Source organism: Acomys minous (assembly GCF_964271855.1).
Source record: "Acomys minous genome assembly, chromosome: 11".
NCBI lineage: Eukaryota > Metazoa > Chordata > Mammalia > Rodentia > Muridae > Acomys > Acomys minous.
Genome location: NC_140492.1, coordinates 72,225,518 through 72,252,692, shown reverse-complemented (window position 1 = coordinate 72,252,692; position 27,175 = coordinate 72,225,518). Strand labels below are relative to the sequence as shown.

The 27,175-nt window shown below is 43.8% G+C and overlaps 1 protein-coding gene across 4 annotated transcripts in view; it reads left to right on the top strand.

Moving 5' to 3' along the window:
- Positions 1 to 27,175, top strand: part of HIRA (histone cell cycle regulator) — an 80,639-nt gene that overhangs the window by 17,469 nt on the left and 35,995 nt on the right. For all 4 annotated transcript variants that reach the window (XM_084802420.1, XM_084802422.1, XM_084802421.1 and 1 more), the window contains 10 exons: positions 545 to 635; positions 2,244 to 2,338; positions 8,592 to 8,687; positions 9,810 to 9,970; positions 12,692 to 12,859; positions 15,174 to 15,287; positions 18,387 to 18,457; positions 18,931 to 19,036; positions 22,338 to 22,553; positions 23,872 to 23,957. In XM_084802420.1, the coding sequence (XP_084658546.1) occupies positions 545 to 635; positions 2,244 to 2,338; positions 8,592 to 8,687; positions 9,810 to 9,970; positions 12,692 to 12,859; positions 15,174 to 15,287; positions 18,387 to 18,457; positions 18,931 to 19,036; positions 22,338 to 22,553; positions 23,872 to 23,957 (1,204 nt within the window). The remainder of the gene's footprint in view (positions 1 to 544; positions 636 to 2,243; positions 2,339 to 8,591; positions 8,688 to 9,809; positions 9,971 to 12,691; positions 12,860 to 15,173; positions 15,288 to 18,386; positions 18,458 to 18,930; positions 19,037 to 22,337; positions 22,554 to 23,871; positions 23,958 to 27,175) is intronic.

Genomic DNA, 27,175 nt, shown 5'->3' with positions numbered 1-27,175 from the left:
CTAGCAGAAGCCTGAGAGGAATTCTGCTGGACTTAGCTTAACTGCACGCAGAATCAGTCAGTCTCCTGTGCTGATGAGTTCCAGAAATCTGAATTTAAAAGCGCTGACTCTGAACAATTGAAGTTATTCAGAGCTGTATGTTCTACCCAGCAGCTTCTTGTAAAGTTCTGGAAAAGGCATCTTGGCCTTCCTAGTACATGTTTCATTTTGAGAATAATTCCTATTGAAATTTGCCTCATCAATAGATTCCAACTCATTATTTGGAAATAATGAAGTTTATCACTGTTTATAGAAATAAGCCTCCTGCTGTCTGTTTCACTCAGCACAATACTCAGATGATGCATATTTCCCCTCTAGACTGTTCTGGTCATTTGTTATGGTATAAGATTAGTGTCTAGCTGAGTTGTTTCTCTGGGTCTCTTACACAGTAAGTGCTTTAACTAGATTGGGTAGTTTTTATAAACCTTTTACTTCTTGCCAGACTGCATAATGCAAATGGGCATGCCTATTGGATGTTCATCACCTTATTTTTTTTTCTTCCCAGCATGTGTGAACTGTGTGCGGTGGTCAAACAGTGGGATGTATTTAGCTTCTGGGGGAGATGACAAACTGATTATGGTGTGGAAGCGGGCTACGTAAGCATCATTTTCCTTTTTCACGTTTAATTTTTAGAAGCTTCTTTGCTGGTCTTTATCAAAGTCACCTTTCCCACCCTGGCGTAGAAGCCCCAACTTCATAAGTAGCAGGAAGTTGCCATAGGTCAGAAGCGGATGAAGCCTGACAGTGGCTTGGAGGCTGCCATCCTGCGCGCTGACCAGGTCAGCTGTCCTTAGCTGAGAAGAGAGGGCTGCTCCCTACAGCACTGACTTTGTGCCTCTGTTTGTTATTCAAATAAAATTGCATGTGGAACCTTCACCTACAAAATGGCTACAGTCTGATGGAGTCAGGCCTGGGGACCCAGAGCTTACCTTCTTTGCCTTATTTGTGGTAGCCTTGCAGTACTTCCTGCTCTGTACCCAAAATGAACTAAGTTTTCATCCAAGGAAATTTTTTTCTTTACCCCTGAGCATAATGGGTCCTGGTACTGTGTCCCATAGTAAGCTTTCCATGTGACTCTGGGTCACTCAGGCTGTGCGCCAGACCTGGCATCATTGTTTGGTCAGAGTAGCTATGGCCATGGCTTTGAGAGCCATGTCTGCTTAGCTGCCTCCTGAGCTCTCTGGGAGTGCAGAGCTTTCCAAGAACAAAGGGCATTCACAGAGGCCTTGGACACAGGTGCCTTCCATGTCACTTCACCTGGAAGGAGTCAGTACCTGTGGCTCTTGTAGTTTTCTTCCTTACTTTGTAAGGCAGGGCCATTTAATCCATTATAAAGGGACTTAAAATTATTGTTCTTTTTTGAGTCAGGTATAGTGGCTCCATCCTGTGGACCCAGCTACTCAGGAGGGATTGGCTTGAACCCAGGAGTTTGAGATTATTCTGGTAATGAACCGAGTGAGACCTTGCCTTCAAATAAAAATGCAGTTGACATTCTCCTTTAAAAAAAAAACAACAAAAACAAAAGCCAAAAAAACCAAACCAACCAACCAAACAAACAAACAAAAAAACTCCCAGAGGTCTTATATAGCGCAGACCCTTGGTTGACCTTGAATTTCTGATACTGCTGTCTCTACCTTCTGAGTGCTGAGATTAGCACTATGCACCACCATGCCCAGGCTTGCCTGCCTACCTACCTATTTATTTATTTATTTATTTATTTATTTATTTATTTATGATATCTTAAATAGCCAACACAAATAACAGTTTTAGTATGCAGTTTGGAAATGATAAAAATCTCTTATAATCTTACCACCTGAAGAGAGCTATGGTTAAGTTTTTTTTTTCTGATGTATATATATTCCTTTGCTCTATTCCATGTGTAGAGTATTTGTGCTATTTGTATTTTTTACTTTATATAAATGGTATCATATTATAGATGATGTCCTTTGGTCTGCTTCTTTTACTTAGTCTGTCTTAAAAATTTTCCTGTTGAAGATTTGCAATGGCTGAGTAGCATTTCACAAGCGCACGGACTGATCATAGGTTACCCCCTCTGCCACACCTTTTGTTTGGCAACTTGGTTCTTTTAGCTACTATCTGGCTTTGCTTTTTCTGTTTGCTATGATAAGCTGTGCTACAGGGAGCATCTCTGAACAGTACCTGGAACACTCCATGAGTACATATCTCATGCCTCTTCCACACAGGTACATTGGGCCCAGCACTGTGTTTGGCTCCAGTGGTAAGCTTGCCAATGTCGAGCAGTGGCGGTGTGTCTCCATCCTTCGGAGTCACTCAGGTGGTAAGTGGCTACTTGTTTGGGTGAGCGGGTTCCTGATAGTTGCCTTAGAAAATCGATAGTACCTCTGTGTCTCTTTGTTAGTATTTGGTCCTTTAAGTACTATCTGGGATTTTGGGATTTCCCTCTCACCACTTGTCCCTTAAGGCTTATGCAGTCACTGGTGCCACCACCTGCCTTCACCTGCATTCAGTTACCAACACACACTCTGAAAGCAGGTAAATGTATGCGCTTAACATGGAAGCCTCAGGTTTCTGTTGTCTATTCTGCAGGAGTACCTTCATTGGCTCACTAAGTCCATAAACACATTTTATTAATTCTTGAGAAACAAGCCTGTAGGTGCTTCTTTCTTTACACACACACACACACACACACACACACACACACACACACACACGTTACCTTATCTGTCTTTGTGAGCATGCATACCATCATGAACATGTACAGGTGAGAGGACCTTGTCTGAGTTGTTTCCTCTGCTCTACTATGTGAGTTCTGGGGATCAAAGATAGGTTGTCAGGCTTGGTAGCAAACACCCTTGCACACTGAGCCATCTCACTGGGCCTATTGGAAACTTTCTTAACTTGACTTTGATATATTTATAAAACGTTTTAAATAGGTTTGCTTTGGAAAGAGTGGCATTTTACAGATTGAAGCTGAGGAAGAGGAAGATGGGTCTGTATAGAGCCTGTGCCCTTTAGATACCAACACCATAATCCTCATGTATACAATTCAGATTGTTTGGAGAAGGCTGTGCTCCAGCCCAGTAGGGACTGTGGGCAGCAGAAAGGACAAGGCTGGATTGGGTGTGAGTGTTGAGGTGGAGCCCCTTATTTTATTGTTTAAAACCATAGCTGACCTCCACAGGCACAACAGGGAGCAGCGCAAGTGAGGCTGGCCAGGCATGCATGGCTGGGTCCTAGGAGATTAGTGTACTCCATTCATGAGATACTCACCATGGAAGAGCCTGAGTTGTTATGTGCATTGAAACATGAGAGTGGTCTCTCTAAGCACTCTGAGGAGCAGTTCAAATTAACGCTGCAAGGGCCTGAGTCTTTGGGAAGGCAAGCAAAGAGTGGGAAACCAGTTTGCAGAAAATGGAGGAGGGTGGTGATGAGCACCAGGGAAAGAACCATGGGAGTTGTTGGCAGGTGCTAGGGAGCAGTGAGGAGAGGGGAGATGCTATTGTGAACATCTTCCAGTGAAGCCTTACTGAGCTTGGTGAGCTCTAGAGAGAGAGGTGAGCTGGGGCAGAGGTCATGGAGTATGGACCTGTGCTTGATGTTTTCAGGGAGCATCCAGTGGGTGGAGGGAGCATGTAGGAGTTTTGGGGCTGGGCCTTTGAGACCACTGTGAGCCCTTTTGTGAGTGAACAGCAAGGTCACAAGGTTTTTCAGTGAGATTTTGAAGCCTGTGGCAGTCTCCCATGGTCAGGCTTAAAAGGCGGCACTGGAGAGACCAGTAAGAGGAAGCTGATCCAGGTGAGAGGCATGTTAGCCTAGTCCTGGGCCCTAACTTGGAATTCATCTTAGGAGTTCTAACACAAGTTCTGAAACCCGCAGAAGAATTCAGAGAAGATCATTTTATACTATGTCCATCCTGAGCAATGGAAAACGATGTCATTCTCAGAATTCTGAGATGTCTGTTTGCAAGGAGAAAGGTTTCTGAGTTTGGTTGTGGACAAGCTGGGGAGAATTTAGAATTAGGAACACAAGTAAGAGATGGAATGAAGGTTTGAAATGTTGAAACTAACAAGGGATGAGATGTGTATGTTCATTCCTGTGTGTCTGTGGACCTTTCTCAGCAAAGGAGGGCAAACATGGAGATCCCCCAATGTGCATGCAAACACTAGCTAAATGCTGGTTGAGCTTCCTTTTTTTTTTCTCTAACCATTCCCTACCTCATGATTGTCTTAAAATATTAAATTCATTTTCAATCATTATAATAGTCATTCATTAGGCATTTTCCTTCATAATTAAGCATGGCACCACTTCTAGAATAAATATTTTAAAACCCCTGTGTTGGGGCTTGAGAGATGGCTCAGTGGTTAAGAGCACTGGTTGTTTCTTCAGAGGACCTCGGTTCAATTCCTAGCACCCACATGGCAGCTCACCACTGTCTGTAATTTCAAAAGCCAGCACCCTCACACAGACATACAGACAAAACACCAATAAAAATAAAAATAAATTAAACAACAACAATAACCCTGAGTTACAAAGTGTGCTGTACTAAGCCCAGGTTCCACTGCAGGTCTGCTGTGTGGTGGATGTAAAAGCTTCTCTGGCAGTTTCACAATCACTTCTGAGTTACAGTGGTAATACCCTAAATTATATGAGGTAATACATATAAAATGTCTTTCCAGTTGCAACATAAAAATGTAAATTCAGAAGGAATCAGTTTGGACATTTCAGATGACCCTTCAGGATAATGAGAGTCATGAATAGTATAATAATTTGGGTAATCAGAATGTCTTTTTGTAGAGAGCTTGTCCAATTTATTTTTAAAAAGCAGTGATTAATTTGGTGGTCTTAGGACTTTTGTACTTTTATATTAATTTTATAGTCATTCTGTTTCTGTAAAGAATGACATTGACATCTGGGCATGGTGGCACTTCTTTAGTCCCAGCACTTGGGAGGCAGAGGTAGCCAGACCCCTGAGTTCCAGGTGGCTAGTCCCATAATATTCTTCTATTCTACAAACATGAGAAGTCTATCTGTCCTCTAGTGTCTTCTTCAGTTTTTTCCTTCAGTATTTTAAAGTTTTTATTGTATAGGTCCTTCCATCCTTAGGTTTGTCCTCAGGGTTTTGTTGTTTGTGTGTATGTTTGTGGCAGTTGTGAATGAGATTGTTTTTCTTATTTATTTCTAGCCATGTTTGTTATTGCTATATAGGAGAACTACTGATGTGGGATGTTTAATTTTGTACCTTTCTACTTTGCTGAAAGCAGTCAGATCTAAGAGTTCACTGGTGAAGAATTTAAAATCTCATATACAGAATAATGTAATCTGCAAATAAAGATGCTTTGACTGCTAAGAAAAAAAGGTGTGTGTGTGTGTGTGTGTGTGTGTGTGTGTGTGTGTGTGTGTAGAACAATTGAGCAGACTGTTTACTGAGATAAAGTGAGGCTTGGACTTAAGAACATGGAAGCCACTGTTGGTCTTGGTAGTTGCAGGTTTTGTTGGTGACATGAGGTTAAAGCTTGTTGGAGGTACTCAAGAAGGACAGAGGACAGCTGGATTGAACCAGGCTGACTTGTATGGGACCTGTGAAGACAGGCGAGGGCAGGGGAAACTGCTAGAAGGAATACATTCTCACTGGGAGGCATCCTGGACTGCCGTTAGAGCTGAGAATGAGATGCTGTTGCTGACTGGAGTTGGAAAGCTGGAATTGAGATCAAGGTTATTTCAGTAAGCTGTCCTGGAAGATTCTTCAGTGTGGCTGTGGGTGCAGCTGTGGTAGAGACTCAGGGGGCCGAGGAGTTAAGCAGTCTAGAGCCATGTGTTTTGGAAGACTGCCTCTTGGAGTTGCTAGAATGATGGGGTGATGACCAGAAAGTACATCGTAAAGGGTGGGCATGGGACTCAAGGGTGCTGGTCTTAACAGGAGGGAAAGGAGTGGTGTGTGTAGTTAAAAGACAAGCTCCAAGAGCGGAACTCAGAGAGTATCATTGCAGGTGTGGATTCTCTGAGAGCTAGACACAGATGTGAGACTGGCCAGTAGATAAATACTGTTACGGTTGAGAACATTCACAGTATCAGTCGCTGACACATTGTAAGCTTTGGATAAAGCAGCACACAAGAAGGCTACACTGTATTGAAAGAACTTTGTATACTACACGGACTCATCCACTTTCAGAAAGGGAATGGATTCTCCTCACATATCCCATAGTAACCATTAAGCACTTTATGAAGTTAATTTAAGGCCTCAATAACTACAGCATGCACCCAAGTAAATAGGAGAGAAACACTAGATAGTTAAACCAGGAGAAGACAGAAGCGACTATCAGATCTCTAGCCACTAGGACATTTTCAAGGTTAGTAGGAATAGAAGACATTATAATGGGTAGTAACAGACTACTTTAGTAAGCTCCTGCAGTATGGAGCTGAGGAGAGTGTGTTGATGGATAGGATATGTGACACTAGTCTACAAGTTGCTAAGAAGATCATGTCTATTTTCTGGGTTCTATTTGACCACATCACTATATAGACTAGGCTGTCCTTGAACTCAGGGATCGGCGTGCTTCTGCCTCCTGAGCATTGGGATTAAGGCAGTACACTACCATGCCTGACTCCTCCCTACATCTTTTCTGCTGTAGACTTGGCATTACAGATTTTAGAGCTTATGTGTCTACTCTTTATTTTCCTCACCAAGTAGACACTGAGTTCAGTTATGTTAGCATCCACTGTTCTGAATGGTTTCACAGCAGACAGTCATACAACATGAGCACATTAATCTAAAAAGACTACTTTAGATAATAGATTTCCTCGTGCTAGTGATCTAATTAAAGGCTTCTATTACAAATGGTGCCTAATAAATTAGAAGGAAAAATGGTTGCAGTCCTCATTGCTATTAAGAGAGTTGTGAAGTGGATGCATGTAGACATGAAGAGGCACTAAAGTCTTTTTCCTTATCTTGAGACAGGGCCTTGGTTCCTAGTCTAGCCTTGTTGTACTCACTGTGCCCAGCTCACAGAGGGCTTTGGCAAGTAGTCTACAGAGCATGGGCAGTGACAAGCACCTGTCATCCTAGCAGCGTATTGAGTTCAAGACCAGCATGAGTTACAGAGCAAGACCCTGTTGCCACAAAATAGAGCCCTGGGAGTCAGTGTTCAGTATTAATTTAGGTCTGTTTATGGTAATGAATGGTTTCTATGTAGAATATAGAGTAAAACAAAGGGAGCTGGGAAGATGTCCTAGACAGAGTATGGATGAAGCGTGCTGGTATAAATGAAGTGTGGGCCAGCAAACAGTGCAGCGAGGGGAAGATGCTGCAGGCGGTCACTGAAGATTTAAAAGGCTAGAAAAAGGTGTGATAGAAACTTTGAATATTTTTCTTCTATCTTAAAAAAGTTTCTGCATGTAAAGGTGACAATTAATTGTACCAGGGATTGGTGTTAGAAAAATAACTAAAACCATATTCCTTACCCCAGGAAAGATAAGAACCATTGTCACCAACACAGCTGACTGTTGTCAGTGCCTTTGAGTCCTTCACTGTTCTCTTGCAGCTTCTCACGTTTCATCCTCACAGTATTCTTAGGACACTAGACACTTAAAAAAAATCATTATTTTACAGACAAGAGAACCGAGTCACAAACAAACGAGTGTTAGTAAGCTCATGCTCATGGCAGCTCATACTCATAATCCTAGCACTTGGGAGGTCGAGGAAGAATGATGAGGAATTCAAGGTCATGCTTTGCCTACATATCTAGGCCAGCTGAACTGTGTGAGACCTTATCTCAAAAAATCAGAAGGGAACGAGAGATAGGAAGGTAAGAAATAAATGTTACTTGGTTTTGTGGTCTCAGTAGGGAAAGAATATTTATTCCTGGTAGATCAGTAGTGGGAACAGGCCCCTACGACTTTCAGATAGTCATATGCTCTTGATTTGGTTGTGTCTTCTGCTGCATGCTTTCCACTGTCTCATCTAATGCTGAGAAGGTTCTGGAGAAGGCCCAGTTAGAACTGTAGAAGAAGTTAGCAAGCGAAAGAGCAGCTTTGAGGCCACAGAAGCAGGAATGTCAGTTTATGTATGGTTCTAATATGTGGGCTTGAGGCCACAAGATCTAGATGTTTTCTTACAGGCTGTGTCCTCGGTTGCTTTGTAAATAATGTGGGTTACATTAGTCAATTTAGTGCTTGAAATTCACTACCAGGTGGTTAGAGGATTGGCTCAGCTGTTAAGAGCACTAGCTGCTCTTTCAGAAGTCCTGAGTTCAATTCCTAGCAGCATCCACAACAATCTATAATGAGATCTGGTGCCCTCTTCTGGTGTGCAGGCATAAATGCAGGCAGAACACTTCATATGTAATAAATCTTTAAAAAATGAATTTACTGCCTACTGAAAAATGCTAAATAGGAATTTTTTCAGCTTGATAAAATAAAAGTAGCTGTTTAACGGTCTCAGGCTAAGTGTCCTCATATGTGAAAACCCAGGGTCAGTTGACCTGGCTTAAAGAAAAGGCTGTTGCTAAGTGCCCATCATCACCCAAGTGCACACCAGGCAAGAGGTCTTACCTTTGCATCCTGTCTTCTTCCAGATGTGATGGATGTAGCGTGGTCTCCCCATGACGCCTGGCTGGCCTCATGCAGCGTGGATAACACTGTCGTCATTTGGAATGCCGTGAAATTTCCAGGTCTGGGACTGTTGCTATTCTCTGTGTGGAGCAGGGAGGGGGTGGAGAATGGGCTATCTGTCTTCTTAAGTGGTCAAGGATTTGAGTGTCTTGTTGGCAACCTGGTTTTACCGTTTCTTCCTTATCCGCTGTATTTATCTAAGTTTATGGTTAAGGAAAATTAGCTGAGCACTAGCTTGAAAATGTCACAGTTCATGGAGGTGGCATTGGGAGGCTGCTTTGGGATCTGGCCTCGGCTCAGTTGCCATCTGAAAGCACCCAGCAGATATGGGCTACCGCAAACTTAGTTTTGCAGGAGAGTAGCTTTTCTTCTTCTTTGCATCTAAAATTATGAGATTGTGCAGTTTGATATAGTGTTATAGTAAAATAATTGTCCCAGCTGGGTATGATGGCACATCCTTTTAATCCCAGCATTCAGGAGGCAGAGACAGGTAGATCTCTGAGAGTGTGAGGCCAGCCAGGGCTACACACCCCACGTGCTTCTGGAGCCCATTTTTCTCATGGGCTAAAACCACAAGATCCATTGAGTAGATTTAAGTGATTTTAATTCCTTATGAAAGCTACTACCAGTATGGGTGGGGCCCCTTGTTTTGGCCTTAGGAGGGGCAGTTTTAGGGACTGGTACAGCTTTGGGTACAGATGTGAGGTGCCTTCATCATTGGCTTCTAGATAACTCACTTAAAAGTTCTTCTTGAGATGATAGGCTTGCTGCCTCTGGGGCCTGTCCAGGAGGCCTGCATCAGAGTTCCTTGAGGAACCTTCTTGGTTACAAATGTCTGTGCCTGCTGCAGATAAGATTTGGGGGTCAGAACTGGCAGCTGTGGTGCCAGCCTGTACCCTTGCTGCTGTTCCTCTTGGGGCATGTGTGACCCCCCACATGTGTTAGCTCATGCTGGCCTCTATGATGCAGCCATTTCTTCAGTTTGCTGTTGCCTTGGTGGAGGTGAAATATGGGGCTCTTCTGCTTGCATTTATTTAGGGTTGAGGTTGGTCAAGGTAAACTACTCAGGACCCTTAAGGTCTGTTCTATAGGCTGTCACAACTTATGTTTCTGTATAGTGTTGTTTTTCTTATAAATAACACCTGTTCATATTTAAATTTTTTTTTTTTTTTCCTGAACAGAAATTCTTGCTACTCTGAGAGGTCATTCTGGCTTAGTGAAAGGGCTGACTTGGGACCCTGTTGGTAAATACATTGCCTCTCAAGCTGATGACCGAAGCTTGAAGGTATGGAGGACGCTGGACTGGCAGCTAGAGACTAGCATCACCAAGCCTTTTGATGAGGTAACCAGAAGCAGTCTAGAGCCTAGCCTCTGCCTCTGCTATAACTTCCTCAACAGAGGGGGAGCTGGCCATGGCTCAGGCCCTGTCGGGGCATGCAGTCTAGGGGTCTGAGCTGTAGTTTTATGAATTAGGTGATTAAAATCCTTCCTTTCTAAGAACGTGTTCAATAGCCAGCTTTGAAATGAAAAATATGTTATTATAGTTTCAATATTCTTAATTAGCGTATAGTTTTTTTAGGTTTCATTATATATTTTTCTTTTTTGTTTTTGTTTTTGTTTTTTTCAAGACAGGGTTTCTCTGTGTTACCTTAGCTGTCTTAGAACTCACTCTGTAGACCAGGCTGGCCTTGAACTCAGAGATTTGGCCTGCCTCTGCCTCCTGAGTGCTGGGATCAAAGGTATGTGCCACCATTTCCTGGCTCATTATAGTATTTTTAAACATAATGTATTGTTGTTGATCTTCCTCCTGTATCTTTCCTACTTCCATGTCTTAGGTTTTGTTGAGTGTTCCACTTCCTTAGTTGTTCTTTTCCCTCTGCGGTCCCTTTTTCACTTTAATGCGTGCGTGCGTGCGCGCGCGCACACACACACACACACACACACACACGACACACTCTTTCTGAGTCTAGAGTACCTTGCTTAATATAGTAATTTTCAAATCTATCAATTTTCCTGAAAATTTCATAGTTTGATTTTTTTCCTGTACAGCTGAATAAAGTGCATTATCCATTCATTTGTTCATGGACATCTGGGTAGTAAGTAACCCAGCTGTAATAGCCATGGATGTGTAGGCATCTCTGTGGTAGGGTATAGAGCTGGGTACATGCCCAGGAGTGGTAACACTGGATCATATAGTGTTATATTCCTAGTTTTTTTAAGACACCACTTTACTGATTTCTGTAATGGTTGCACCCCTATCACTGAATAAGGTTCCTTTCCTCTCTATCCTTATCAGCCTCTGTTCTTGAGGCTAGGCATTCTGACTGGGATGAGGTGGAAACTCTAAGTAGTTTTAATTTGCATTTTCCACTTGGTTAAGGATAGCAAACGCTTTTAAAAGTATATAAAACTGTTCTTTTGTGTTTTTCATTTCATTAGGCATTTACTGATTGTCAGCTTTACTTTATTTGGTATTAAATTTTCACCATTCCTTTAAAAATTTTTTAAAATTTATTTATTTATTTATTTATTTATTTATTTTTCAAGACAAGATCTCTCTGTGTAGCCTTGGCTGTCCTGGACTCACTTTGTAGACCAGGCTGGCCTCGAACTCACAGCAATCCGCCTGCCGCTGCCTCCCGAGTGCTGGGATTACAGGTGTGCGCCACCACGCCCAGCTTAAATTTATTTTTTGATAGCTTTATCACATGTATATTTTAATCATACTCACTTATCTCCCTTCTTTCTATGGAACTTTTCTAATACCTTGTTCCTCCTATTTTCTTTTTCATTTTGGAGACAGGGTCTCTCTGTGTAGTTCTGGCTGTCCTGGACTCTCTGTAGACCAGACTGGCCTCAAATTCAGAGATCCATCTGCCTCTGCCTCCTGACTGCTGGGATTAAAAAGGTGTGCTCCACCAGTACCTGTTTTTTTTTTTTTTAAATTAGATCTCTGAGTTTAATTTCGGTTGCCCAGACTACAGAGATAGCCTAGGTAGGGGGCTATGTGACAGAAGGCTTCCCAAAGCATGGGGCACAGGAATGTATATTTTCAGAGAGAACTAAGTTGCTTACTGGTATGGTCAGTTGCAATAGGAAACTTAAAATCATGTGTTCAGCTCTCCTTAAACCAACATCAGCTGCTTGGTTAGGTCTAGGACTAAGGCCAGATTTCACCTTATTTTCCCCACTTTCCTTGCTCACAACTGTGGTGTAGGGCATGTAGCTATCACATCTAGAATTTCTAGAGGCTTTGACTGCCAGGCACAGGGCTTCTGTGAGCTGTGTTCCTAGACTGGCTGTAGGAGGGCCCTGAATACTAGTGAGGTATGGTAGTGCTCGCGAGCCTCTGCTGGGGCCATCCTGCACAGAGGTGTAAGGAGGTGCTCCCACAGGACTAGGTTATGCTTTGCTATTCTGGGACCATGACGTAAGATCTTAACCCTAGTCTTGAAGGTTGCTCCTGAGTTTGGTGTTAGGTCTACTATGGAGGGATACCTGCCTCAGCCTTCAGGCCAACACAGGCCTAGTGCCTTTCCGCTGTGGCTCTCATAGTGTATAAGGAGTGTATGAACTTCTTTTCCTTCACAGGTGCCCTCACCACTCAAGGGACTGGGTAGCACAGCACTCTCACCTACTATGCACAGGCACAGGCTCCTGCTTGGCTTGTGGGCATCTGTAGGCCCCCCCTTTTTTTTGTAGCATTTTTGAGGTTGCTTTGTAGATACTCTGTTCTGGGGCTAACAGGTGCTGTGCAGAAGCAGTAGGCAAGTGGCCAGATAGATCTGGCCCATGCAGAGCTGGTGGTCTAAAGGAATGGTCTTTCTGCAGATTCTGTCTTCTGCTATTTTATATTCACTCGTGGATAAGTGGAGAGTGGATGATGCCACAGTACCCATACTCATTTGACCTAGAGCTCTTTCTGGTATGCCACCTGTGGAAACTAGAGTTCAGGCAGAATATGGTGTGTGTCACGGGAACATACATTTGTAAATCATACCTCGCTTTGTCCTTGACGCCAGAGTTTTCTTGAGCTCCTTTCAAGCTCAGATGTTTTTTACAGTGTGGAGGAACGACCCATGTGCTCCGGCTTAGTTGGTCACCTGATGGCCATTACCTGGTATCTGCCCATGCCATGAATAATTCTGGCCCTACCGCTCAGATCATTGAACGAGAAGGCTGGAAGACCAACATGGACTTCGTGGGGCATCGGAAAGCTGTGACTGTTGTGGTGAGTGTCCTCACCTCAGAAATCCTAGCAGCCATCACTCCCATCCTGAGCTGTCTAGAGCAGTGACATACATGGGTCTTGAGAACTCAGGGAGTGTCAGCTTCCCCAAACACTCCCTAAGGCTGTGTGTCTCATGTAGACTGGGCGGTAGGCTCTGGGAGTCAGCACACTGTGGTGCATCTTTCATTTTAAGCATGCTTAAATACTTTAGGGCCATTTTTGTAAATGGAATATGTATGTAGGATTGTTTTATAGTTGTCAGATTCTAAAATGGTAAATGCCTTCTGGGTCAGTCTTAGGAATACTGTAGCTCAGTGCTAACCCATAGGTGTTCCGTTGCCCAGTTCTTGTGAAGAAAACATTCTGGGTACCCTTGGAATGGTGTGCTTCTCCCTGTGCCCAGCAGCAGTACATCTGTAGTTGACTGCCTGAGCTGAGAGTACTGGTGCGTGCATCCAGTCTCTGTTGTGTTTTGTGGTGTTGGAGCCCAGGGCCTTGTGCATCTGTCACCGAGTTATAGCTAAGCCCATGCATTCAGATGGCCGCTGCTCATCCTTTAGGCTTGAGATAATGTCCTCCACTCTGGGTGACTTTAATTGAATGTCTGGAGAATGCCCAACACAGGCTATTAAGGAGTTTTAAATAACCTCTTAGAACCTGGATTTTCTTTACTGTAGAGTAACCAAATATGAGAGATTGATGATTAGGTTGATGACTGAAGGATCATCCAGAACCTGATCAAAATGGAATCTTGATTACATGTTTTTTAAAACTGATCATAAACAAGTATACATTGTACTTTAAATTTTTTTAGGAGTAAATTACTGCTTCTATACATTTGTTTTGTGTGGGAGTCCATGTTGGATTTTGTTGAGACTAGGGCCTTCTCACTAGATGTTTGGAATTACTGATTTATATTTAGTGCAGTGGTTCTGTGTCTCTCTTATGTGATCCTCAACAGCTCTGTAAGCTTACCAGGACCCACAAAACTTTTCAAGCATAACCAGTGGTAGTAGGAAGTCAAGCTCAGGGCACAAACCTTCACCTTCTGTCATGTTCAGTATCTGTTCTTCTGATCATTGCTGCTTATCCTCTGGAGGGAAAGCCTCTTTGTGCATCAGATACCAGGCTCTTAGGAGTAGATGTACTCCTTTATGATTTTAAGAACTCTACTGTCTTAATTCATGAAGGTGGCAAAGCACTCACTTTGTATGCCTAGCCTTTCTTAAGGCATGAGCCAGGTACCTTAGGGAATCAGTTGTCCAGACCAGCAGACAGTTAAGGAGGTCATTGTCTATCAGCAAGACACAATACATGGAGGAGAGGGGGAATTAAGAGGACCTCCTGCCAGTCCCTTTGGGCTCCCTTAAGAGATGCAGTGAGACATGGGTCAGTGGTGAAGAGCACTGGATGCTCTTCCAGAGGACGTGAGTTAAGTTCCCAGCACCTTTGTGGCGGCTCACAGCCATCTGTGACTCCAGTTCCAGGGGATCTAGCACCATCTTCTGGCCTTCACAGATGCACACCAAACACTCATTAAAAAAAAAAATGCAGTGAGCAGGCTGTGGTGTCTGAAGTCCCCTGGCAAGCTCAACTTCTCTGGTCCAAGGGCTGACTACCAGGCGAGGATGATTTGAGAATGTCAATTTTTATTCCCTTGATCTGTCTCCTGGCTTCATAAATAGAGCATTTGGTAGTGCTGTCTTCAGTCTTCACTTTACCATTCTATGCATTTATTTTCTGACCTCTTTGAGCTTTCATTTGCATCATCAACAAAATATCTCATTGTAGTTTTCAAGATGCATACTCAGAGCTGAGCTTAGCGTCTGTGAGGGACTCGTATCTGTGAGCTGAGAATTTGGTGTGTTTCTGATGCTTGCTGTTCTAGTTTGCTTTCTGCTGCTGTAATAAACACCATGCCCTTTTGGTAGAAACTTGGGTAGGAAAGGATTTATTGGGGTTACACATCCGGATGATAGTCGGCCGTCGAGGGAAGCTGGGGCAGGAGCCATGGAGGGCAGGAATATGCTTACTGGGTTGCTTTCTCTGGCTTGCTCAGCTTGATTTCTTATACAACTTAGCACCACCCACCCAGGTGTGGTACTGCCCACAATGGGCTGGGCCCTCCCACATCAATCATTAATCAAGAAAATGTCCCTTAGACAGTCTGATGGAGGCAGTTGAGATTTCTTTTTCCCAGAAGACTCTAGTTTGTGTCAAGTTGACAAAAACTACCCAGTATACTTGGGTGCTTGTACTTGGAGGACATCTTGGTAATAGATTATTTATTTTAACCATGGTTATTTGGCTTTAGAAATTCAACCCAAAAATCTTCAAAAAGAAGCAGAAGAATGGGAGCTCTGCAAAGCCCAGCTGCCCATACTGCTGCTGTGCTGTTGGCAGCAAGGACCGCTCGCTCTCTGTCTGGGTAAGTGCCTGAGCTTTGGTTGCATGGAGGTTATGAACTGGGAAGAGTCTGGAGGACTTCAAGGAAAGAGAGACCCACTGATTTTGATGGTTCTCAGTGTATTCCTCAACCTGTACCTGGCTCAGCTCCTTTTCAGAAACACTGAGGCTTTCCTGCTATTAGAAGGAAGCACTGAGACTGGGCCTGGGCAACAGAGGGCACCCTGCCCTGCACCTGCACCAGCTTCTGCAGCTGTCAGTGCCATAGCTGGCATGCTGTATCGCTTCCTGCTGGGAAGTTCTTTGTGTCTGTATATACTATATATAAAGTGTGTTCACCTGAAAGGTACAGTTAAGTGAATTGTCACATATGTTTGTGCTGTGCCAGTACCACCTTGAACACTTCCTATTCCTGACTTTACCACAGCAGCCCCACTAATAGCCTCTCTAATTGAAAGGTTCTTGAGCTTAATGTAAATGCAGTTGCTCAGTATATACTTTTTGTTGTCATTTAACTCACTTAACATAGTGGGTTTTGAAATTCTTGTGTGTTGTATTTAACAATAGTTTATTCCTATTGTTGTTTTATAGGGTTTAACTTGATGACCATATCATAAACTGTTCATGTGTTTGTCTGTGGGCAGATAATAAGGTTGTTTTAGTTGAGACAAAGTCTTTTTGTGAGGCCTGGGTTGGCCTTGAGCTTGAGCTCCTCCTGCAGTCCTGGCCTGCGTGTGTTGACTTGTTTATGTGATTAGCTGCTACCTCCATTGACTTGTCTGTTTGACACTTGAGATAACATTGATGATTAAAGACTGTGTGTCTTGTTCTCTTTGCTAGACAGTAGTGTCCAAGAGGAGGGTCTGTCTTAAGCTCTTTAGACCCAGCTCGGTGTGATCCATCATACAGATTCTCAGCATATATTCAGTGATAAATTGAGAGTGAACTGTGAGGTTTTTCAAGATAGGGCTTTGAAAGGTTGCTACCAGAGACTGATGTTCTGTGACCTAAGACAATTCCACCTGTCTTGTAGACTGTGCATGCTGAAAGTCTCTCTCTCTCTCTCTCTCTCTCTCTCTCTCTCTCTCTCTCTCATACACACACACACACACTTAGAAAAATAAATTAAAACTTTCTTCAAAAGCAGAATATATTTGAGGTTATGTATTTGGAGATTACCCTCTGGCTACATGCATTATAATTTGTACAGAGAACTGTGTTGCTGGAAGGGACCCAGGTAGCATTCTCTTCACACCAACTCTGGGTCTCTGCTTACAGTGAGCAGTTCAAGGCATGCTCTTTTGGAATCTGCCCTGTCTGAGGCCATAAAGGGTGCTGCCTTAGTTTGATATAATTCTGAGATCAGATGGTATACATACTCCAGATTTTAATGGGAAAATGGACAAAATTGTTTTCTAGAAATATGGTGGGCTAAGATACTTTAAGTAAGATCCAGGTAGCTCAAACTCTAGTCTCAGATGGCTATGCCTCCTCCTTGCTCACCGGTGTAAGGCAGAGAGATCAGCCTCCCATAATCTGCCATGGCATACGGAAGGACTCCCCTCCCCCACCCCCACCCCCATCATGTGGACAAGTGCATTCTTATCAAATCTATGGGACTTGGCTCTGCACCTGTCTTTTTAAAAATATGTATTTATTTATAATGTATATAGTGTTCTACCTGCATGTATACCTCCATGACAGAAGAGGGCACCAGATTTCATTAGCGATGTGTTTGCTGGGAATTGAACTCATGACCTCTGGAAGAGCAACTAATGGCCTTCACCTCTGAGCCATCTCTCCAGCCTGATCTGCGCCTGTCTTCGAGTGCTCAGGCACTTGGTATGAGAGATGGCACTTGTTACAGTGTTAGAATGACTAGCTGCTGATCACCCACCTGCTGAATATTACAGAATCATCTGCAAAAGGTTTTCACAGGATAATCAATGACATGTTCATGGTATGAGGAATATAAAGATAATTCACAGACATATTTTGTTTTAAAAACTAAATATTTACAAGTTCATCAGTTTTTTATTTTATTATTTTTTAAAAGATTTACTTATTATTATGTATACAGTGCTCTGCCTGCATGTACACCTGCACTCCAGAAGAGGGCATCAGATCCCAATATAGATAGATGGTTGTGAGCCACCATATGGGTGGCTGAGAATTGAACTCAGGACCTCTGGAAGAGCATCCAGTGCTCTTAACCTCTGAGCCATCTCTCTAGCCCGTTAATCAGTTTTTTTAAAAAAGATGTATTTAAAAAAATTTTATGTATATGAGTGTTTTGAATATGTGTATGTGTGTGTATCACATGTGTGCTTGGTTGCCTGTGGAGGCCAGAAGAGAGTGTCCATCCCCTGGAACTGAAATTACAGTTGGTCGTTAGCTTCCAAGTGTGTTCTGTAAGACAGTAATTGCTTTTTAATGCTGAGCCATTTCTCTAGACTCCTTGCCCATTTTTACGTGTATAGCTGTGTGTGTTTGTGTGAGCATGCGTGCACACATGTACTGTGGCCAGAAGTAGGTGTTGGATCTTCTGGGAGCTGGACTTAGAGGTGGTTGTGAACTGCCTGATGTGGGTGCTAAAACTGAACTCAGGTCCCCTGGAAGAGCAGCAAAGTGCTCTTGACTCTTGCTGAGCCATCTCTCTAGCCCTATATTGGAGTTTAGCAGTTTATTTTGTGTTTAGGCTAAGGGAAATTTATACTGGTGTGTGCTTGTGAGCTATCTGACACACAGGCATGAGCCTGAATGATTTATATAACTGTCTTCAGGAGCCTTGAGTACTGTGGAGCTGAGCTCTGCCTAGAGCAGGTGAGCGGGTTCTTTCTGAGACTATCTCATCCTGCTCTGTAGAGCCTCTGCTTTTGCTGTTGCTGAATGATTGCAAAGCTGTCCCCTCTGCCAGATAGTAGCTTCTTTAGTGTGTGAACTTCTGGTGGGTCTTAGTTTCCCCAGCTTGGGGTTTTGGCACTTGTGTTTTGATTGAGTTGAATATGCCATGTACGTTAGGGAGGTGACTGAAGCTCCCGGGCACATAAAAGATGGTTGAGCTGAGTGCATGAGCTGGTTCTCAGTGATTTCATTAACTTTAACCTTTTTTTCCCTGTAGCTCACGTGTTTGAAACGGCCTCTGGTTGTCATCCATGAGTTGTTTGACAAGTCCATCATGGATATTTCCTGGTAAGATGGATTCTTGCTGCAGTGCACTGGCCCCTACAACATGAGACCTCTTGGATATGTTCGGCCAGGCAGCCTGTTATCTTCCTCGGGCCATGTAGGCCCCAACGTGCTGTTTGCACTCTGCTCAGTAGCTGCAGCTCAGCTCTGCTGCTGTGAGGGTCTGCACAGCCAGGGTTCGTTGTAGGGAAATGCCTGCTTGGACAGACTGGGATTTCTGTAGGTTTATAGCAGACACATTCCTCAAGATTTAAAAAACAGAAACAAAAAACTTGGTAAGAGATTCTTTGCACTAGTACCTAGCCCTAAAGGTCCCCAAAGGCTGTGTCTATTGCCCGTCGTTGCCAGTACCTATCTTCAGGCCACAGAAGGGAACCTTAGGTTTCCAGCATCTATCAGAGGATTCTCTGTGTGTCCTCATGTGGCCACTGCAGGTACATTGTCCTACCTAGGCTGCTGACAGCTGTCTCTTTCAGGACTCTGAATGGGTTGGGTATCCTGGTGTGCTCTATGGACGGCTCTGTGGCGTTCCTTGATTTCTCCCAGGATGAACTCGGAGACCCGCTGAGTGAGGAGGAAAAGGTAGGCTTGTGGTCTTTGTGCTGCCTTAGTAGCTCTGAGACCCCTTCAGTTGGGTCCTCTTCTTATGGAAGACTTAGACCCATTAATTCTTAAGTATTCTAACATGTTTGCTTTTTATAGATTATGTAATCCATTTAAAAATAGATTAATAATAAGTAGTCATGTCAAAAATAAGTATTTGGACAAAGAGTAAACTGGGTGTCTGTGCTTAAGCTGAGAGAAGCAGTAGCTATCAGGAGGCCTTCATGCAGGGTGGGAGTTGGAGTCACTTCTGTGGGATTCTTTCTTAGGTCTCTTCCTTCATCTGTTTCATGCTGGCATAGCAGCAGCTATGTGACAGTTAATACTGGTCATTCTTAGCATCTATGCCAGGCTCTCCCCAAGTACGGGCTTTGTAAATGTTTATCATTTAAACTTTTTACAATTGCTGGGTGCAGTGGCATACACTTTTAATCCCAAAGAGGCTGAAGAGAGTTCAGGGCCAGCCTGGGCTACATAGTGAGACTGGTTTAAAATAAGTAAACTAAGAAAACAGAATAACCATTTGCAAAGTGAGGCTTATAGATATCAGGGATCAAACCCAGGGCCTCCCACATGATGGGCAAACGCTGTGGCCACTGAGCTATACCACCAGTGATTTATGTTTCATGTTATTTTAAGGAATGTCTGTAAGGCCTTCCTGAGGGCGCCCTACCCCCCGCCCCCCCAGCCCCAAGACAAAGTTTCTCTGTATAGCCCTGGCTGTCCTGGAACACACTTTGTAGACCAGGCTGGGCTCGAACTCATAGAGATACGCTTGCCTCTGCCTTCCAAGTGCTGGGATTAAAGGCATGCACCACCACTGCCTAGCCGTTTGTATTTTTAAACAGTGTTTTAAAAAAGTAAGATAAAGTTGAAAACTTGGTAGAAAAATTGCCAAGAGAAGCTTTGCACCAAGAGACCAAACCCAGTTGCTGAAAAGTAGGAACTGGAGTAAGCCAGTGCTTCTGTGGAGGTCCGTTTGCTATTTTATTTTTCTTAACATGGTGTTTGACTTCTGCCTTCTTTTTCTGGTTTGTATTTTTTTTTCTTCTTCTTCTTACATCAGTTTCTCTGCAACCCCTTTCTTCCTAGATGCCATAATAAAGGACTGAAATATTTTTATAAAAATAACATTTATAAAGCAGGTCTCATCATTAGTGAGGTAGCTAAGCCTAAGAAAAGAGCATGGCCCTTTGTCATTCTGTCCTTAAGTTAAAAAGTGGCTGTGTGAACTGGGCCTGCTGCCTTTGAGTCAGGCTCCCTCACCTGTGTCTCTTCTCAGAGGATGGGGCCTCCCTGTACTTTGTATGGGTTCTGGGAAAGGCTCTGCTTTACCTGCTGTAGACACAGAAAGTGTTCTTCCTACCGATAGACATTTGCCAACCATTAATGGGGTATTGTAGGCTCAATTTTCTTAACCAATATATTTTATTAACAACTTAGTGACCGAGCATACATCACTTATAACCTGACTAACCAAAACAATAGGAAATGAGGATTAATGGACACAATAACAAAACCATAAGGGTATCAGTTCTGAGGAACGATTCTCCTGGCACAATCTGCAGGATTTCTTCTGCTGGAACCTAGAGCAACCAGAACCCAGAACCTCAGCAGGAGCTGGAGCCCCAAAGCCTTCCCTCGTGGTTCTCTCTAGGAGAGTCTCAAAGTGCAGCGATGAACAGCCAAAACTATCCCAAGTCTCCAAAAGGCCCCGTCTCCAGTTCTGGGCTCATTTATATATCTCCTCCCAGAGTCTGTTCACGGTATCTTTTCAGCTGGCAACAATTAAGCTCCTGCACGAGGTGGTTGCTCTTCTAGTGAATTGACCTCACCTGTTCTCTGACAAGACCCTTCTGATCCCGCACTTGGGATCCTAAAAAACAGGTTTATCTCGCCTTCAGGGTGTTATATCCATTTGTCTGAATGGAGCTCTGTGGAAGCCCAGAGCAGATCAGCAGCTATCCTCTTAGTGGTGCTGTTGTTGGGGGTAAGCCACCTCTTCACCTGCTGTGCGGCAACACCCGTAACTAAGATGTGATTGATCCCTGGGGTGGAGTCTACCTTATGCGCTATGCTTGCAATGGGGGAAGCCAGGGTTTGTTTGTTTGTTTTTTGTTTTTCGAGACAGGGTTTCTCTGTGTAGCCTTGGCCTTCCTGGACTCACTTTGTAGACCAAGCTGGCCTCGAACTCACAGTGATCCGCCTGCCTCTGCCTCCCGAGTGCTGGGATTAAAGGCGTGTGCCACCACGCCTAGCTGCTGCCAGGGTTTTTAAAGGAGTATGTTTCTGAGTGACCTAGAGTCTTCATTCTGCCTTATCCCTGTCATCAAGGACCCTTGGATCTCTCAGTGCCTCTTGGAGAGTCACTGTGAGAGCCTGTGGAGGAATCCCAAGTGTCTTACCATTTCCCAGATCATTGACAGTGACTCTGTGTTTAAGGAACTCTAGAAAAATCCTGGCCAACGTCAAAATTTTAGCTTGAGGTTACAGAGGTTGGGCTTAGAAGAGGGGACAGGACAGCAGAAAGGGAAGGTCCCTGGGCTTCCTTAGGTCTTATAGGAGTGAGAGTCAACCCCTGTCATAGAAAGCTACCTACCAATTAGCCATCATCTGGTATGAGCCAGATGCCATTAACTCTAGTGCCTGGTTCCTGGGCAGGGTACAGCACTGTCATCTGCACATCTGTTTGTGGACCTACTTCTCAGAATGTTCTTATGAAAACTGTTTACTATGGTGTTCTGGTATGCTGCTATTCTCTCCTGAGGTTCCTATCTAGCTTGTTATGGCGTAGGGTTGGGAGGATACCTTACTCAGAAGGACCATAATGGGGGAGCTGAGAAACCTCCTGGGCTCTTGAGATACAATGCTAGTTTCAAGGGACCCCTTGCTGTGGTGGCTGGCATCCACAAGAACAGAGAGAACAGGTTGGTTTTGTGAGAGCACTTAGGGTTCTTGGCATGACATCAGAACCTCAAGGAACCAGTTCAGGAACCTGCAGTTCAGTTGCGAGAGTATCCATGGCCATTTGTTTTGTATTAGACGATGTAAAAAGGTGATTTCTTGTCAGTATCTCACTATCTTCCCAGTAAACACCTTGTGAGAGGTGAGAGGTTTTGACAGATATGTATAGTCAGTGGGAACTGATGGTGAGCTGGCCTCCTGGGCCATTCTGCTGTTAGAGCTAGGAGAGTGAGCACTAAAGTGCACCTGCTGGTAGGCAGCTTCGGCCATAGTGATACTCAAATCCATATGTCAAACCTTTCCCTGCTTCTTACAGAGCCGCATTCACCAGTCCACCTATGGTAAGAGCCTGGCAATCATGACTGAGGCCCAGCTTTCCACAGCTGTTATTGAGAACCCTGAGATGCTCAAGTACCAGCGGAGACAGCAACAGCAACAGCTGGATCAGAAGAATGCCACGGCTAGGGAGACAAGCTCAGCATCCTCAGTCACGGGTGTGGTAAATGGGGAAAGTCTAGAAGATATCAGGAAGGTGAGAGTGTGGCCTGGTGGCACTAAAAGACATGAGCACATGCCCAGAGACAGGGCAAAGGGGACAAACAGATGGAACACGAAACAGGATGCCTGGACAGGCCACAGAGACAGGGCTGGGGCATGAGTGGTGGTGAAGAGGGTATGTGGGGAGTATGGGGCTGGACCAATAGCCAGCTGCGGCCCATACTAGTAATGGCTTGAAACACCTTTATCAGAGGTCTTTTTCCCTCCCAGGGAGCCATAGAAGAGGTTGTTCTTTGCAGGAACTGCAGAGCCTTCATTTACTCATCAATCTGGGAAATTGTAGATGATCAGACATTAGATTACTTGCCTCAGAGCTGTTTGGGCTCCCCTTCTCCTGGAACCCTGAATTTCATTGGTGGACTGGGATAATGGGGCAGTGCAGAGTAAGAGACATGGGGGCTCACTGGGAAGTGAGAATTTAAGTAATAATGTGTAGAAGCTTGTGGAAGTCAACAGATCTCTCCAGGTCAATCTGATGGAACACATGGCTGGGAACCACTGTTACATGCCTTTTATGAAGGAAGGAAACTGTGAAAACAGTCAGTTTGGAAGCCAGCAATGTTGGGTCACATCTATAATTCTAGCACCTGGCAGGCTGAGGCAGGAGAATTACTGCAAGTTGAACCCATCTTAGGCTATATAATGTGTTCTAGTTCAGCCTGTGATACACGATTATTATTTATTTTAAATAAATAGAGTCACCACTTGTGACAAGAGTGGCCCCTGCACTAGCTAATGTCTGTTAGATGTCATATGCTTACGGCTGTGGTCTTGTCAGGTACTGATGACAGGGCAGAAGGCTCTTGGAGCCAGTTCAGCTGGGAGCTCTTGATCTCTGCTTCTTCACTGTGTTGAAAATAAAAAAGATGCCCTGCTAACCATGTCTGTGCTTGGCAGCTGCTTGACTGTGTGCCAACAAGGCTATGGAAAGGGGAATTAGAACACATTTCCTTAGAAGCCTTTATTTTCATCACCATAGTGATATAGATGTGGCATAGCCAGAAGCAGAACTACTGCCTGATGAGAATAAAAGTAGTCAAATTCAGAAGAGCAGAGAAGAGAGGAGTGGGTGCCAGGGGGTTGGAAGGCAGTGTGAGCACCAAGCCACAGTCTTAAGAGTTCTGTTGTACAGCATGAAGACTGCGGTTACCAATACTTTAGTTCATATTGGTTTCCTAAAAGAGCTAAATGGTCTCATCACGAAGGCAAAACAAAAGACAGCTTTCTTTTTGGATGTTTGGAAATGGTTAGCTGAAACTTTTGTATTCACTTATTTGACTCTACTTTGCCAGAATCTTTTGAAGAAACAAGTGGAAACACGGACAGCAGATGGTCGGAGGAGAATTACGCCTCTCTGCATAGCACAGCTGGACACTGGGTACTCATTCATTCACCAAGCTTTCTGTGACCTTGTCTGGGGAGGTCTTCTCTTTTTCTTTTGTCAGTTAGCTAGTTAGGGTCTTAGAAGACTCTGGGGCCAACCCCCACACTCTCAAAACCCCGTGGTCCCAAGAGAGCTCTTGACACTTGTGGAAGGGTAGGAACTGAGTGGCCTGAGGCCAGCAAGACCCCACTTGCTGCCTGCCTGTCTATCTACTCTGCCTAGCTGCTGGCAAGGTACTGCAGGGCAAGAAAGGAAGTTATGTTTTCTTTCTTACTTTTGTAACAGTTTTTCTTCCCTGACCATGAAAGACATATAGTTGAAAAATTAGAAAGATAGTAAAAAGTCTAAAGAAGAGGATAAATATCATTCATAATCCAGCTTCTGTTTTTATTTTGATATCTGTATTTCCAGTCCTTCCCCACTTGCTTCTGTATCTTGACCTTTCATCCACTAAATAAATAGTCCTCTGAAGCATTGCTTGCTGATTATCCAGATTCCTGGCGTCTGAATGGACCATGAGTTAACGGACCAGCTCCTTAACTGTGGACTTCTAGCTTGTGTCCAGTTTTTGTGACTGTTACTCTTTGAACACACACTTGACTGTCCTCTTGGGTAATTTCTGATGTGGGACTGCTGGCCAGAGGGTAGGGCTGTGAGATACAGGGACTGGAGTACAGCCTCTTCCCATTTGCTACTGTCTGCACATCTGCAGTCAGTTTGTGTTTGTAGTGGTTGTTTTCTAGCAATGACCTGTGCTGAATCAGAGGGTACTAAGTGCTCTTGTAGGAGCACCCACTGTCAGGTGTCTCACTCAGGGATTTAGACCCACATAGTGAGTAGCTCAGGGCATCACGAAGTCCTTCACAGAGACTGTATAATAATCATTGACATTTTGCAGTTGCCTGTTTATGTCCGTTGAAAGCTAAAGAGGCTTCATTCATAAGATGTGCTAACCCCACTTCTCAGGCTAGGTGTATTAGACACCTGTTGAGAATCCGCTATCTTATTTTCACCAGCCCTCCCCCATTATAGGGTAAGGCCACCTTCCTAACCTTATTAGAATCAGGTGCTTTGCGCACTGCAGGCCTGTGGCAGGGAAAAGGTAGTGGTGGTGCATTTTGATCCATTGCATCTTTCCATGCCTTACCCAGTGAGGAGGCAGAGGAGATAGGGTCTTTGTTGCTGGCCTTGAGTCAGCTTTCTATTACGGGGCACTTAATTCTGGTATCAAAACTTGTATTATGTTAAAACTTTCACCCTCCTATGTCAAAACAAATAGCTGTTTAACAAGTTATTAGCTAATCAAGAAAGAAAAAAAAGCTGGGCAGTGGTGGAACATACCTTTAATCCCAGCACTTGGGAGGCAGAGGCAGTTGGATTGCTGTGAATTTGAGGCCAGCCTGGGCTACAAAGTGAATCCAGGACAGTCAAGGCTACACAGAGTGAGACCCTGTCTCGAAAAACAAAAAACAAAACAAAACAAAACAAACAAAACAAAACAAAAAAAAGAAAGAAAGAAAAAAAAAGAAAAACAAATATGCAAGGTAATTATAAGTGGGAATTAATCACAGATAAAGAATGAGTAAGAAGGTTGAGAGACTTTGTTAAACTCTGAAAATAAGTTTTATATTTATGTTTAAATAAACACTTAAATAAATATTAAGTATTTATTAAATAAAAATGTATTTAAATAAAATTACTAAAAGTGAAATATTGCTGGACCAGAAATTGTGTTCATGTTCCTTAAAGTCACCAGATTAGAAAAGTTTCACAGGGGAATGCTAATAATATGTTACACGTTCAAGTACGTAGATATTTTAAATCCAAATGTAACACAAATGGCGATTCATTCTAGTACAGCACATAATCCCCACTATCCGGGAGACTGAAGTAAGATGGACACCTGAGCTCCGGCATTCTGATAACATTCAACATTGTTCTGACTTCACATGCAATGAAATGAAAGCAGGGAGAGGCTTCTTTACCTGGTAGTTTACCAGTTCTTTCACATCCCATTTAGAAATAAAGCAATCTTCTTTAATATCACATTTAGAAATAAAACGCCCTTGTACACCCTTGATTATAATTTAATGTTCCCCTTGAGGCTCTTTGTAGTTAGTCAACACTGAGTTCCAAAGGAGAATAGGAAATATGCTGTTACTCAAGGATGATGTGAGCTGGAGGAACATGACTGGGTTGCTGTGGACAGCAGAGAAAATAATAAAGCTCACTGTGCTGCCGCATGCCGCTTATCCCAGCATTTAGGAAGTGGAGGCAGGGGGTTTGTGTTTATGGCAATCTTGGCTACATAGCAGGACCCTGTCCTGAAGAAACTCCATGAGTGAAAGCGTGCACTGGATACAGCTGAACTGAGATCAGGCTTAGAAGCAGTTCCTTTAGAAGATATAAACTTCACAAATAAAAATTAAAAAAAAAATAGTGTCAACCCCCCCCAAAATGGCCCCCCCCCAAATCAAAACCAAAACCAAAAATAGATGGTGTCTTATTCTCTTGCCCAGACTGTTCTTGAACTTGCAGGTAAAAGTAACCTTTCCCCCTTACCCTCCTGAGTAGCAGGGCTTATAGGTGTACACTGTCAGATTGAACTAATATATATTTGTGGAGAAAATTGTAAGGATTCTGCTTAGTGGGCTGGGGAGATGGCTCAGTGGGTGGAAGTCTTGCTGCACAAGCATGAGGACCTGAGTTCCTGTCCCTGGCGTCCAAGTAAACTCCAGGTACTTGTGTGTGTGTGTGTGTGTGTGTGTGTGTGTGTGTGTGTGTGTGTGTGTGTGTGTGTCTGTGCGTGTGTGTGTGTGTCTGCGTGCCTGTGCACACACCCGTGTGTGTGTGTGTGTGTGTGTGTGTGTGTGTGTGCGCGCGCGCACAGAGATTGCCAGATCTTTGGGGTTTACTGGCTGGCTATTCTAGCTGAAATGTTGAGCTCCAGGTTCAGTGAGAAAGGTGGTATCTAAGAAAGATAAAGATCAACCGGGTGTGGTGGCACACGGCTTTAATCCCAGCACTCAGGAGGCAGAGGCAGGCAAATGGTTGTGAGTTCAAGGACAGCCTGTTCTACAGAGCAAGTCTAGGACAGCCAAAACCACACAGAGAAACCCTGTCTTGAAAAACCAGGGGGTGGGTGGAAGAAAGAAAAAAGATGAAAAGTAATAGACACAGGTACTTGGCATGGACCTTTGGCCTCCTCATAG